Raw genomic sequence first — 15,839 nt, 5'->3', positions numbered from 1 at the left:
TACAGTTTTCACTTTCTCTCCCCGGGGACATCAGCATGAGCTTTTTCTGCCGAAGCCTGGAGGGAAGAGCTCAGCGGTGCAAGCAGTGCACATTCCTCCAATGGGCTCCCTAAACTGAGACACAAAACTGCATAGTGCAAAAGCCCCAGAGGCAGACTTTCGGGGTTCAGATCCTGGGTCTACTGCTTACTTGGTGTGTGACATTGGGCAATTGACTTGACTTCTCTATGCCTCAGTTTTCTCATCTGGAAAATGGGAAGAGTATTAACACCCAACTCATGGTGTTGCTGTGAGAACAAAAGGAGGTCAACACCTATAAGCTGTTAGAGAATACCCATGGAACGTGCTCCGCAAATATTAGTTCTTTTTAGCTAGGGAGAGCAGCACACATTTTACTGCATGGACCTTCAAAAAAAAAAAAATGCTGCGTCCCCATCAGTGAGGTTCCTCATCCACCTCCACTCACCCTACCCTCTCCCCCAGGAGTCTCACTTGCACATTTAAATGCCTCTGTACAAGATGATGACGTTCCCCACATCCCTCCCCTCTAAGGGCAGACACTCTCTAAGATTTTACTTAGTTCATCTTTTATCCTTCAGGTTACACTGGTAAGTCTTATGTCCACTGCTAAATGGAAGGTAAGAGCTGTCTTAGACTCCCCCTTCAGCCCCCAAAGGGCCATGACTATCATAAGGCCTCAGTAAATATTCTTTAACCAGAATTTTGACTTGAATTGGGCATTCAAAACTTCCCTAAGTGGCCTGGGATATTCAGCCATTCCACTTAAAAAAAACCAGCTGATCACCCAGAAGCCCCAGCAGTTCCAAACTCAAAGAGTCTGTAGCTCCAGGTGTCAGGATCCATCAGGTCAGGACACACAAGTGTCCCTTTACTTCTAATCAGGGGCCTTCTAATATTCTCTCCCTCGCATTCCCTCAGACTTTGAGCAGATTCATGTGGGAGGCTTGTTCCAACAGCAGACCCCTGGGCCTGCCGTTCACAGGGTTGATGACTCTGTTGGTTTAGAGTGGAGATGATGCATCTGGATTTTTATCACATCTGCAGATGATGCTGATGAAGACGATGACCTTTGTGGAGGACAGGGAAAGGGTCTTGTCCTTGACTGTCTTTTCCAGGACCCAACACGTCTGGTACATGTTTGTGGGTCTGACCCCAAAGCAGCCAGTACTATCTAGGGGGAAACCAATATGGAATTGAAGTAGGGCCATTAGAAATGAGAGTGAAGAGTCCACTATTTCACTGGCCCTGTGCTTTATCTGCCCCATTCTCTGCCCTGCTCAGAGCCTTTCTCAGCCTCACTTTGCACCTTGTTGACAACTATCTGGCTGATTCCGGGAGCAGCTGGCTCTTTTACTTCACCATCTTCACCCCTGCAATTACATGTGGGCCCATGGTTCTGTGTTCTACCATCCATACCAGCCTCAAAAATAAGCTCAGGGTTTATCATAAAGGTGTGGAGACAGGGGAACCCTAGTACACAGTTGGTGGAATGTAGACTGGGATAGCCATTATGGAAAACAGTATGGAGGTTCCCAAAGAAATTAAAATTAGAACTACCCTATGTTCCAGCAATACCTCTTCTGGGTATTTACCCACAGGAAATGAAATCATCGTCTTGTAAAGATACCTGCATTCCCATGTTTATTTCATCATTATTCACAATGGCCAAGATATGGAAACACCCTAAGTGTCGGTATACAGACTAATGGATAAAGAAAATGTATGTATATACACTGGAATATTATTCAGCTTTACAAAAGAAGGAGATACTCCCATTTGCCTCAATATGGATGGACCTGAAGGATACTATGCTAAATGAAATAAGCCAGACACAGAAAGAAAAATATTGCATGATCTCACTTATATGTGGAATCATTTTTTTTTCCTTTTTGGTAAAGGTCAAATATACAGAGATAGACAATAAAACAGTGGCTACCAAGGGCAAGGGAGGCCAGAGGAAATGGGAAGATATAGGTAAAAAGATGTGAAGTAGCAAGTATGTAGGATGAACAAGTCTAGAGATCTCACGTACAACATGAGGACTATAGTTTATAAAATTATATTTAGGATTTTTGTTAAAAAAGTAGATTTTTAACTTCTTATACATAAAAAAGTAACTATGTGAGATGATAGATATGTTAATTTCCTTCACCATAGTAACCATTTCATTATCTATATGTATCCCATAATAGCGTGTTGTAAACCTCAAATATACATAAATAAAATTTATTAAAAAAATAAAAAGCAGAATGTTTCACCCTTGTGGGTTATAGTTCTATAGGTTTTGATAAATGTTAGTGTCATGCATCTCCCACCACCTTTATCCCCAAATTCCCCTGTGTAGACAAACCCTCTACCAAATGCCCAAAGCTAGTAACCACTGATCCATTTTTTGTCCCTCTACTTTTGCCTTTTCTGGGGTGTCATATAAATGAAGTCATCCATTAAGTGGCCTTCTTCATCTGACTTCTTTCACTTAGTAAAATGTATTTATGAATCATGCATGCTGTTGTGTGAGTTAATAGCTTGCTATTTTTTATTGTTGAATAATATTTCATTGTATGGATATTCCATGGTCTTTTAGTCAGTAGTTGAAGGATATCTGTGATTTTCCCTCCAATTTTTGGTGTGGATGAATAAAGTTCCTGTACCTGTGTACAGCTTTTTTGTAGGGGGGAGAGGTACATACTGAATTTCATAAGAAACTGCCATACTTCTATTTCTAAAGTGGCTGCAGCATTTGGAATTCCCGCCAGCAACTTATGAAAGTTCCAGTTGCTCCACCTTTTTCTCAATGCTTGATATTGCCAGGTGTTCTGTTTTCATTTTTGTTTTTACAGCATTCTAGTAGGTGTGTAGTGGTATCACCTTGTGGTATTAATTTGCACTTCATTAATTATTAATGGTACACCTTTTTATATGCTTAATTGTCATCTAGTAATCAGCTTTACTGAAATGTTTGTTCAGATATTCTGCCTGTTTTATTAGATTGCTCATGTTGTTATTACTGAGTTTTGAGAGTTTTTGTGTATTCTGGGTGTAAGTTTTTTCTCAGAAATGTAATATGCATATATATATATATATGTGTGTGTGTGTGTATTCCTAGCCTCTGGCTTGTCACTTCATTCTTTTAATAGGGTCTTCGATGTAGAAAAAGTTTTTAATTTTAAAAAAGTTCAAATTTATCATTTCTTTTTTTTTTTGTGGGTCATATTTTTGCTATTTCCAAAAACTCTTTGCCTAACCCAATGTCATGCAGATTTTGCCTTATCATTTTTGATTAAGGGTTGTGTTCCTTAGTGGAGACAGGGGAAGGGGTTAGGCCCCTCTGGCACAGCTGTTTTCCCCACAATACACACTTATGAGGCTCTTTCAAATGTTTCTGTGCATGTACCATGTGGGGTTTACAAAGGAAAAGTCTGCAAGAAGACCTGGTCAATTTCTATGGCCCCCACAGGTTTCACGATGTCCTGCCAGTCCACACCCAGCATTCTAGACATATAAGGCAAAAGAATTGTACTTGATATCAACCGTTATTTTATCTCTCAATAGCTTTGTGGTTAAGAGCATAAGCTTTGGGGTCATACAAACCAGTACTGTAACCAAATTTAATACTACTAGCTGTGAAGTCTTGGTTGAGTTAGTCCCTTAGGAGCCTGCATTTCCTCACGTGTAACAGGGATAAGCAAATCTCCCTTGTATGTGGGATTAACTACATTGAAGTGGAGCACTGGTATAATGATGGTTCAATTTATAGTATTAATAGTTTCTAATATAATCCCATTTGGAGAGTGTTGCTTTACCAGGGCTTGCCTGTCTTCTTTCCTAGTGTTATACAGGTTTTTATACCATTTCTGATTGATGAGAATCTTCAAGAAACACTGAGGCAGAATTTGCTCCCCAGCAAACATTAGACACCAGCATAGGCACAGTATCTAAGGCTACAGCAAAACCTTCTTGATACATTGATTTTGAACCCCATCATGGCTGGTGCCCATGCCTCACTGTACAATGTGGATTTACTCACTGCCTTTATCTCAATTTGGTTCGAATGATTTAACAGTTACACCCACAGATGTCTGTCATGCTTGGAACTACATGCTACCACATGCCCTGTGCACCACGACGAAGAACTTTTGTGCCATTTGAATTTGTCTTAAATTGCCTAAGTGTTTACTGATATTGGTGTTATGATTATTCATCAGCTTCATAAAGGTCTGGCTTCTGTTTTTCAGTTTCCCAACTGCGAAGTGTGATTGTTCAGTTTTATGCACCAATTCTAGTCAATTCCAATTCTGAATTAATTAATGGAGACCCATTATCTATGTTTCCTGGTATATAAGACCAAAGATTTTAGTTATGAAGTGATGTATTTCCCTATACACCTACCTTATTTCTATGAGGCTGTGTATGGCAAAGTATAGTGGTTAAGAGCACAAACGCTGGAGCAGACTATTCAGGTTCTAATTCCAGAAACATCTCGTCATATGTACATGAATTTAGACAAGTTACTTTACCCTTCTGGACCTCAATTTTCCATCTTCATAAAGTACTTATATGCATTAAATAAGTTCATATATGTAAGGCACTAAAAGCAGTTCCTGAAACATAGCAAGTGCTAAAGAAGTATTAGTTGCTGTTATTATTATTGTTATGCATATACACTAAGATGGCACTCCTCTTCGGGGAAAGAGCACAAACGAAATTGTAATCTCTGTCTTGCTAGCATTCAGTTCTAAGAACTCAAAGGGGACTCTGATGGCAAGTAGGACGGGGGCTTAGACTGGCATGTGGCAGAGCTCAGGATAGGAAGAACCTTCTTATACCCAGAGCTGTGAGTTTTCTGGATACAAGGCAACATGACGTACTGAAAATCATTAGAGGTGTTGGAAAAGAGGAATTACACAAATCACAAAAACAAGTTAGGGGCATGGTGTGGAGAAGGAGATGGAGGTGAAGAAAGAGTCATGGATATTACAACAGAGGATCGTGGGCTGAATGTAGGAGGTAGTCCTAGGTGAATTGTTAGTGTTCCATGACTGGGTTGACTACACTGAAAGCAGCAGGACAGAACAGCCATGATGATCCAATAATTTTTTTCCCTGTTAAGTTAGGTTTGACATTTCTCTTAATTTTCCTGGTGGAAAGCCTTAGCATGTTCTAATGTATTCCTGAGATAGAAAATAGTTTCCCTTGGAAATTCTTTTTTTTCTGATTCTTGTTTTAAAGTGTTACTGTTTTATTTTTTCTTTTGTTGATTACACGTTTGTTTTACCGGCAGTCCACATTAACAAGTATATCAAGGAAATAGTAAATTTTTCTTTTGACAGAAGTCAAGATAAACTGTGCAGATTAAAATGCCTCCGTTTAACCTGAAGAAATGGTTTTGAATCATACAAATTTTTAAGAAGAAAAATAAAGACTGTCCAAAGGGATTCTCCTGGCTTATAACACATTTCCAGAACAACTCTCAAAAAACAAAACTCAATAAGAAATAGCTTCTAAAATTTATTTATTTTTATTTAAAAATTTTCCTAAGTTTTAAATAAACTGCTAGCAATATCATTTTCTTCATTTAAAAGTGCATATCTCTGAGCACGGAACATAAATAATTTTTGAAGAAATATGAATGTAACTAATTAACACACAAACGAAATCACTTAAAATATTAAAAAGGGGAAAAGTTTTTCACCAATAGTAACCTTTAAATAGACTGTAGTAGATGACATTGTTCCTATTTTTCCTTTTCATACCGTCTGAATTTGCAATGAGTAGCTTAAAACTCTCAGTGATCAGTTTTAAGAGGTATCAGTGTCTGCTAAGGGACACGAACATTAATCAAGTCCATGGAGATGGCAATTGCCTTGATGACTGAGTTCAGATAGATGGGCTGGTCTCCAAATCAGAGGCAGGTGTGCTCTCTTTTCTTATATCAAGAGTTGGTTCAACTGAACTTGCTGGGGGTGGAATATTATGTACAGTTTTGCTGGCATTACTCAAAGTTGTTAGTAAGTGTGGTAATATCACATTCCTTGTCCAGGACACCAAATTCATCTTCTCTTGCAACTCCATCTTTAGTTTCAAATGGTTCTGAGGAAGGAGCCTAAAACTCAACTTCTAGAGGGTCTTCAGGTCCATTATTGTCCCATTCTGCATCACGTTTTACTTCAGAATCCTCATCACTGTCACTGTCGTGGATGGTAATTACGATGGGGGACTGCGAAGTACTGTCTCCCTGGTGTTTCTTCTTATTCTTTTCCTGATGTATGGTTGTGTCAGTAGCTTCTCCTTCATAAACTATCTCTACACTCGGACTCCAGGCCCTTTTCCTCCTCTTGCGTTTTGTCTCTGCCTCTGATGATAGGCTGTCTGAAAAGCTGTCACTCTCACTTTTGTTGTTTTCATCCAATTCTGGGGAAGATGTTTGGTAATCAGTGTGCTTTACCATAGAAGCAGATTTATTAGATGCTTGAGCCTCTTCATCAGTACTCTCCAAATGCAGTGCCTTGTATTTTCGTTTCCCTCCAGCTTTTTCAGTTTTCCCCTGCTCAGGCCCTGTACGTGAAGTCGTTGACGTGTTACGAGACAGGCTCCCTGATCTGTACCTTTCACTGTTGTAATATTTTCTTTTGCTGGGATTAGTTTTCTCCCTGGTATTTTTTCTTAAAGAAAAGGACTGGATTCCAGATTCTGGACTTGAAGATTGGCTGGAATGATGGGCTCTACACAGAGCCCTCCTCTTGTGATATGATCCATAGTCAGCCCTGTCCCAGGTATCTCCGCTTTCATAATCACTTCTTAAACGGTAACGATCTCCACTTCTGCTCCGTGACCTTCCCTTACTGAGATGGTGATCCGCTTGTGCTTTCACTACTTAGAGATGAAGTTTGGGTGCTGTTAGACAACCTGCTGTCTCTAGTTCTGGATCTCTTTTTGTCTCTTCTCCCTCTAGGGCTCCTTTTCCTGCTTCTGGATGTTTTCCTTTTCATTCTTTTCTTCCCAGGATGCTTTCTAGGATGGTCATCACACTCACTTCTACTCTGGGAACTTGAACCTGCACTTCTTGATCTTCCCCTTTTCTGGTGTCTAGGGGTACATGGAGAATGTACTCTGTCTCTGCTCAAAGATGAGCTCAAGTCTCCAGGTGATGACCACGTATGTTGTTCCTCTTCCTCCTTTGATGAATCAGGATGACCTTCATTCATTTGCTCATTGTTTCCAAGGAGAAGGAGCTGAGATGAGCATATAATAAGATCGCTAGCACCAGAACTGCAAGGCTGGTCTTGTTCTTGTGTCGCCACTATCTCCCCTTCCTCCTGAGTACTTAACTCCTCAGAATCGGAAGACAGTTCAACAAGTTCTGGGGTCCTCTCGGCTAGTGGTTTAACAAACCCAACAATGACACAATCATCTGAAGAATCACTGTCATTATTTAAGCTCTCTTCGGTTTGTACTCCTTGTATCTGAGACACGGCTCCCCCTGTGATCAGTTCTTCATCTGAACTGCTGGAATTATTTAAAAGAGAAGACATAGCAACATGTGCCTGCTCTGAACTTGTGTAAGATGGTCCCGGTGTTTCATCATCCCATGGTGCCTGACTAACAGTGGTTACATCAATGTCTAGCTCTTGGGTCTCAGACTCATCTGGAGATATGGTAATGACTGAAGAATCAGAAGGGCTGCCTTCTTCCCGTGAAGGCGCAGGGTAATCATAATGAGCGTGTTGGTCGTATGCCGCCATGTAAAAAGGAGATCGAGCAAAACTGATAAGTTCATGTACAAAATGCTCGGTTAGATGAAGAAAAAATGGCCTTAAATCAGACACAAATGCCTGGCTCTCCAAAGCATAGCGAGTAACATTAGTCATGATGATGAGCTGGATGATATCCACTGAGGGTTCCCGAGCTCCTAAAAGAACTATAAGTTCCCGTCTTACCCAGGGCTCTAATCTGCGCAGGGAAGCTGGATTTGTACGGAAAAATTGAGTTGACATTTCCGTAGAGCTGCCACCATCTTCAACACTTGTAACTCGAGCACCAGCACGATAGAGAGCTCGTCTAAAATTAATAGTCTCTTGTTCCTGAGCTGTCAGCAAAGATATTTCACGGACAGTACTTGGCCTCGCTACTACAAACAGACTCAGCAACTCAGGAATTGCGACATCCCTACCTCTTGTGGAAGTGCCCAACATTTCAAATAGGACGCCAGTGTCTGGCGAAGTTGTTCCTCTGTTGGCGGTACCACTAGGTACAGAAGCGTCTCCTGGCCTTGCCCCAGCTGTAGGGGAGCGACGTCCCCGAACAGCAGAACCATCATAGGAAGCCCTTAGGACGTACTCCTTGAAGTCATCATCTGCCCTCACAGAATGGAAAATAGAATCAAAGGGCTGCTTACAGACTGGACACTCAGCTTTGGTGTTTGCCCACTCCCGAATACAGCGAAAGCAGTACTTATGCAAGCAGTTATTTGGGTACGATACGTTATGAAATCGATCCAAGCATATAGGACACCTGGGCTCGGGAGATGCAGCAGCTGCTCCCGTCCGTGGGGCTGTGCTAGCGCCAGCCCTAGGTGAGGAGTGGTCCATCTGAAATGCCTTAGCGCGTATCTCGGAAGCTGCTGCCTGCGCTGGGGCGCTCCTGGCAAGCTCCGGACAGTCCAAGAAGCTAAGTCGGTGGGTCCAGGATCTGCGAAGGTGTAGCCGGTCACTTCTCCGCGAACCCGGGGACTTCTTGGCACCTGGGGACTTCTCCGCGAACCCGGGGACTTCTCCACGTACCCTCAGAAGAGGGAGCAGGTGGGGGCGCTTCACCCTCCTCGCAGGAGGGCGAGGACCCCAGCAGCTACTTCGACCCCCAAACAGGTACGATTTTTCTGTTTTTCTCCTTGCCTCTCTACGAAATCTAGGTTAAATTTGAGGTTGAAACCCTCAAGTAATACCTGAAATGTATAGAGGAAGAACATCCGCCTAAAGCGACCCGTCGCCAGCCTCTACTAGTCAGGCGTCAACTGAGAGCGCAGCAAACATTCCAGAACTGAACGTGCGCTCGTGTCCCCAACCGCCCTGCTTCGGGCTTAACATTTCACAATAGCTGCCGCTCCAAGCACAAAATTGATTGGCTGGTAGGTTATGGCTGGTAACGCGCGCCACGTCTTTCTTTTTAGAAGCATCATTTAAGTCACCAAGCTATTGCGTTCTCAAGGAGCATAGTTTTCTTGAAGAATGGCTTAATTAACAAGGATTCCCACAATCCTCTGTCACTGTTATAGAAAATAGTGGGTGATATTCTTGTTTATGCCAAAGATGAACATACAAATGTAGCTATTGCCTGTGGCAACAAATGCCGGGGGCAAACGGTAATTCTTTAGGCGTTAGATGCCGGTATAATGTTTAAAGCATGGATTGCTTTTCAAGTAAATTTTGAAATGTACACGACAGCACATAATCCTGCATTAATACTACACTGCAGCTAGAGAGAAAAGCAGTGGAGGAGGCACGGCTATCTCTATTCGGCGCCTTGGCAATTCTTACAGCCCATGGAATCAGCTTATAACCTGGTCATGGTATCCATGAGGGTCTAGGCTTCCTTCAAACAGTAACTTCATGGTTGTAAATATGAAGAACTTTAAATCATATTCTTTGTCTAGTTTGTTTGAGCTATTATAAAAATAATACCAAAAATTGAATAGCTTGTAAACAACAGAAATTTATTTCTGACAATTTTGAAGGCTGGGAAGTCCAAGATCAAGGCACTGGAAGATTTGGTATTTGGTGAAGACCCACTTTCTGGTTCAAAGCAGGCACCTTCTTACCATGTCTTCATATGGCCGAAGGGAAGAGCTAGTGCTCTGAGGTCTCTTTCATAAGGACAGTAATGCCAATCATGATGGCTTTACCCTCCCAAAGGTCTGATCTCCTAAAACTATCACCTTAGGGGTTAGGATTTCAATCTATGAATGTGGCAGGGACAAATTTTCAGCCTATAGCAGTCTCCAAAACTCGGAAAATAATTAGTAGCTTATAATTCATGGAGACAACAGGTGTCAAAAATGACATAAAAATTACTGTCATGTACATGCTACAATAATTAAGCGCATACTATGTGCTAAGTGTTACAGTGGTTTTAATCTACCATCTCATTACTCCCTTAGATCAACCCAATAAAAGTTAGCATCATTAAATTCATTTTTTTTGTATGATTGATATACTATTTACAGAGATTATCTTATTTGCCTCCAGATACCATGAATTGACTTCGGTTAGAAAAGATCACTCCAGGGGAAATTTGGGGGCAAGAAGAACATCAGTGAGGCCCATTAGAAGGCTATAGCAACAGTCTAGATTAGGAGTTATGATGGTTTTTGGAACAAGGTGGAAACAGTGAAGATGGTAAGAAATTGTCTAATCCTGAATAAATTTTAAAGGTTGAACTAGCAGGAATTCCTGACAAAATAAATCTGGATAAGGAGAGAAAGTAAAGAATTAAGAGTAACTCTAAGTTTGTGGCCTCAGTAAATAAAAGAATAAAATCACCACAGCTGAGATTGGAAAGTCTGTAGAGGAAGCAGATTTAGAGGGGAAGAACAAGAATTCAGTCTGGGACTTGTTAAGTTTGTGAGGTGTATTAAACATCCAAGTAGACATATCAAGTAGATAACCTGAAATTCATGATAGAAATTTTGGATGAAGGTAAAAATCATTAGGTCTCTTGGGCACATAAATATTCTTAAAAACACAAGACTGTAAGAAATTACCCCAGAAGTAAGTGTACATAGAAAAGAGATAGGAACCAAAGACGGAGCCTTGGGCCACAGCTCTTAGAAATTGTGAAGAAGAGAAGGAGCCAGCAAAGGAGAATGAGAAAGAGTAGCCAATGGAACAGGAGAGAAAAGAAATGATTCTGGTGGCCTGGAAGTCACCAGAAGTATATTGAAAAGAAAGAAGTGTACTGAAAAGATAGGTGAGATCAACTATGTCACAATGCTGCTATAGAGCTATATGGAGACTGAGAGTTGACCACTAGATTTCACAACATTGGATTCATTAGTGATCTTGAAAGGAAATGTTTGATAAAGTGATGGTGAGGGGGAATCTTTGGGGGACCCAAGGGCTGATTAAAATAGATCTAAGGAAGAATGGGAGGGAAAGATTTGGAGGTACGAAGGGGTTGGTGGTGGCAGAGATATACTTACTGACACATAAGGTTATATATGTCCACAGAGACTAGGAATGGTGTATGTGAGAGAAGGATTTTGACCTTGATCCCCTGCCCAGTTCATTATGACACATCTTTCTGAGGCTTTTATGGGTTGGACCCATACTTTTTCCTGATTTTAACCACTACCAAGGATGTCACATTTTTATTGTACATTCTGTCACTATTCCATCCTGAATGAAGATATGGTGTTGTGAGTTGGCTCTATTATGGTGGTGGTGGGTATGTGTGACTGTAAAACCTGCTCTGACAGAAAGACAACAAGCAATCCAGTTGCAGGTTTCCTCTGATTTACTTGTGGAGTAAAAATCAATTTCCCAGAGAACAGAGTCTAAATGGGTCATCAAAATAAGGTTGAAGTTTGCTATGTTACCTATGAGACTGATAGGAAGAGCATATTTTGTTTGCAGTTAGGGCTTTGAAGCATCAACAGAATAAGAGCTCAGCATAATTTTGAATCTGTTAGCAAAAGGGGATCCTCAGAAAAAAATAGACATCCAAGGCTATTGCTTAAGACTGTGCTTCCAAAAATAATGAGTAAATAGCTTTAGGTACAGGTGCTTCTTGACTTATAATGAGGTCATGTTCCAATAAACCCATCATAAGTTGAAAATATCAGAATTCAAAAATGCATTCAATACATTGAAACTAACAAACAGAAAAGCTTAGCCTAGTTTACGTTAACCATGCTTAGAACACTCACATTAGCCTACAGTTGGGCAAAATCATCTAACATAGAGCCTATTTTATTATGTTATAAAGTGTTGAATATCTCATGTAACCTATTGACTATTGTACTGAAAGTGAAAAACAGAATGTATCAGTATTTGAAGTATGATTGCTACTGAATTCATACTGCTCTCACACCATCATAAAGTTGAAAAATTTTAAGTTGAACCATAATAAGTCAGGGACTGTCTGTATATGTTAAGGGATGAGTGGACACAGTCTAGGAGGGCAGCTGCTCTTGGCTTTGAGGACTTCACTACTTCTTCATCAGTGTGAAAAGTGACCCTTACAGATCATTGATGATGGGTCATTTTATCGATTTCAGAATTGCAGCCACTCTTTGCTTATTAAACTGATTTAAATGTAGAGAAGCATTGCCCTATAGGTTTATGGGGTCTTTCCCAGATTATAGATTCTTTGGGACAAAGACCAGATTTTAGTTTTATCTTAGAAGTTTCCATTTCACCTATTCAGGAGTTCTGAATTTATTGTGCCTTCAGTCAACATTACTGATGAACCCTCTTGATATGTGAGGAACAGTAGGAGGTGGATCAGATGGATAGAAATTTGTGGTAACTGGACAATCTGATAATTGGGAGTGGTAGAGCAGAAATGCTTTGTTGGCTGTTGTCTTAACCACTGTCGAGAGTGCCACATGTAGCTCTTGAGATTTTATTTTATTTCTTAAAATTTTCTCTTGAGGATTAATTATTGTTTGTCAAGTCTCTTCCTGAGGAAATTTGTTTCTCACTGAAACTTACGGAAAACTCCTATATCCTATGTACCTTACTTTGTGGTCAAGCCCATATTCTTAGGTCCCTTGTTTGCTTATTATGACAAACTGGCACTTACAAACCAACTGGGGTTCATGATATTCATTACAAAGACTTATAGCAACTGCTATACAAGTAATACACCAAAAAACTTCTAATTTTAATTTGATCAGGTCCCCTGTATTTATTTTTGTAGCTTCTGTGATTACTTTGGGGGTCTTTTTCATAAATTCTTTGCCTAGGCCAATGTCTGAAAGAGTCTTCCTACATCGTCTTCTGGGATTCTTAAGGTTTTGTGCCTTAGGTTTAAGTCTGTTATCCATCTAGAACTGATTTTTGTAAGAGGTGAGATGTGGGGATCCAGTTTCAATCTTCTGCATGTAGCTATCCAGTTTTCCCAGCACCGTTTGTTGAAAAGGGATTCTTTTCCCCAGTGTATATTTTTGTCTCCTTTGTCAAAAATTAGATGACAATATGCAGATAATTTCACCTCCGGATTCTCAGTCCTGTTCCAATGGTCTATGTCTCTATTCTTGTGCCAGTACTATGCTGTTTTAGTTACTATAGCCTCATAAGTACAGCTTGAGTCTGGTAGACTGATACCTCCCAGTTTGTTCTTTTCCTTAAGATTGCCTTGGGTATACGAGGTCTTCTCTGATTTCATACAAAGTGTAGAATTATTTTCTCTAAATCTGTAAAGAATGATGTTGGTACTTTGATGGGGGTTGCATTAATTCTGTAGATCACTTTAGGTAGTATGGACATTTTAACAGTGTTGATTCTACCTATCCATGAGCAAGGTAGATTTTCCATCTGTTTACATTGTCTACAATTTATTTTCATAGTGTTTCATAGTTCTCCCTGTATATGTCTCTCACCTCTTTCATTAAATATATACCTAGACATTTGATTTTCTTTGAGGCTATTATGAAAAGTACTATGTTTTTGATTTGAGTTTCAGCTTGACTGTTATTGGCTTATAAGAATGCCTCTGATTTGTGTGCATTAATTTTGTATCCTGAGGCTTTACTGAATTCATTTATCAATTCCAGGAGTCTCTTAGTTGAATCCTTGGGGTTTTCTAGATATAATATCATGTCATCATCAAAAGTGAGAGTTTGATCTCTTCTGCCCCCATTTGCAGGCCCTTAATTCCCCTTTCTTGTCTAATTGCTCTAGCAAGGACCTGTAGCACTATGTTGAATAGAAGTGGGGATACTGGGCATCCTTGTCTGGTCCCAGATCTAAGTGGAAATGGTTTCAATTTTTCCCCATTCACAATGATATTGGCTGTGGGTTTATCGTATATGGCTTTGATAATTTTAAGGTTTGCCCTGTCTATGCCTATTTTGCTCAGAGTTTTTATCACAAAGGTGTGATGGACTTTGTCAAATGCTCTTTCTGCATCAATTGAGAGAATCATATGGTCTTTTTCTTGCTTTTATTTATGAGGTGAATTGCATTTATAGATTTGCATATGTTGAACCAGCCTTGCATCTCTGGTATAAAGCCCACCTTGTCATGGTGAATTCTTTTTTTGATATGCTGTTGGATTCAATTTGCTAACATTTTGTGGAGGATTTTTGCATCAATATTCATGAGAGATATTCTTCTGCAGTTTTCTTTTTCTCTTGTGTCCTTTCCTGGTTTTGGTATCAAGGTGATTTTGGCTTCATAGAATGAGTTAGGGAGGATACCATCTTCCTCGATATTGTGACATAATTTCTGTAGTTAGGTATGAGTTTTTATTTGCATGTTTGGTAGAACTCAGAAATGTAGTCATCTGGTCCAGGAATTTTTCTTTTTGGAAGGTTTTTAATTACTGCTCCAATTTCTTTGCTTGATATTGGTCTGTTCAGGAATTCTACTTCCTCCTGGGTGAACTAAGGGGGTTTTATGTTTCCAGGAATTTGTCCATTTCCTCCACATGATGTAGTTTTGGGCCATATAGATTTTTATAGTATTCAAAGATAATACTTTGTATTTCCATGGTGTCTGTTGTGACCACTCCTTTTTCATTTCTAATGGAGTTTATCAGAGTCCTTTCCCTTCGAGCTCTTGTCAATCTGGCAAGAGGGCTGTCAATTTTGTTTATCTTTTTGAAAAACCAGCCTTTGGTTTTGTTGATATCCAGATAGTTCTTTTATTCTCAATTTCATTTAGTTCTACTTTGATCTTAGTTATTTCTTTTCTTCTGCTAGGTTTGGAGTTGATTTGCTCTTCCTTTTCCAATTCCTTGAGACTGTTTGTTAGATTGTTGATATTTGAGCTTTCTGCTTTTCAGATGTAAGCATTTAATGCTATTAGTTTTCCTCTCAGGAATGGTTTTGCTGTGTTCCACAGGTTTTGATAACTTGTGTCCCCATTATCATTAAATTCGATAAATGTTTTGATTTCTCTCTGTATTTCCTCCTTTAAGGAAACTATCATTAGAGCAAATAGACAATCTACAGAGTGGGAGAAAATATTTGCTCTCTATACATCCAATAAAGGGCTGGTAACAAGAATCTATCTAGAACTCAATAAAAATCAACAAGAAAAAATCAAACAACCCCATCAATAAATGGGTGAAGGACATGAACAGAAATTTTCAAAAGAAGACAGAATAATGGCCAGCAAACATATAAAAAATGCTCAACATCTCTAATCATTAGGGAAATGCAAATCAAAACCATACTGAGATATCCCCTAACTCCAGTAAGATTGGCCTGTATCAAAAAATCCCAAATCAACAAATGCTGGTGAGGATGTGGAGAGATAGGAACACTCTTACACTGCTGGTGGGACTGCAAATTAGTGCAACCTCTGTGGAAAAGAATATGGACAATGTATATAACCTGAACTTATGTACCCCCATGATGAGCTGAAATAAAAAAAAAAAAAAAAGAATTTGGAGATACCTCAAAGAGCTACAAGTAGAACTATCATTTGATCCAGCAATACCACTATTAGGCCTCTACCGAAAGGAACAAAAGTCATTCTATAATAAAGACATCTGCACTCGAATGTTTATGGCAGCACAATTCACTATAGCAAGGATGTGGAAACAACCCAAATGCCCTTCAATCCATGAGTGGATTAATAAAATATGGTTTACGT

General features: G+C 39.8%; 1 protein-coding gene across 1 annotated transcript; it reads right to left on the bottom strand.

Moving 5' to 3' along the window:
• Nucleotides 1-5,829: 5,829 nt before the first annotated feature.
• On the bottom strand, nt 5,830-9,585 carry LOC123644139 (E3 ubiquitin-protein ligase Topors-like). The gene is given in 4 exon segments (XM_045560297.1): nt 5,830-6,021; nt 6,023-6,863; nt 6,865-8,925; nt 9,578-9,585. Coding segments are annotated over 4 exon segments (3,102 nt in total).
• Between the last annotated feature and the right edge of the window lie 6,254 nt (nt 9,586-15,839).

The sequence above is a fragment of the Lemur catta genome, chromosome 8, assembly GCF_020740605.2.
Source record: "Lemur catta isolate mLemCat1 chromosome 8, mLemCat1.pri, whole genome shotgun sequence".
Lineage (NCBI taxonomy): Eukaryota > Metazoa > Chordata > Mammalia > Primates > Lemuridae > Lemur > Lemur catta.
The sequence above is the reverse complement of the archived record's forward strand: the minus strand, read 5'-3'. Positions and strand labels throughout refer to the sequence as shown.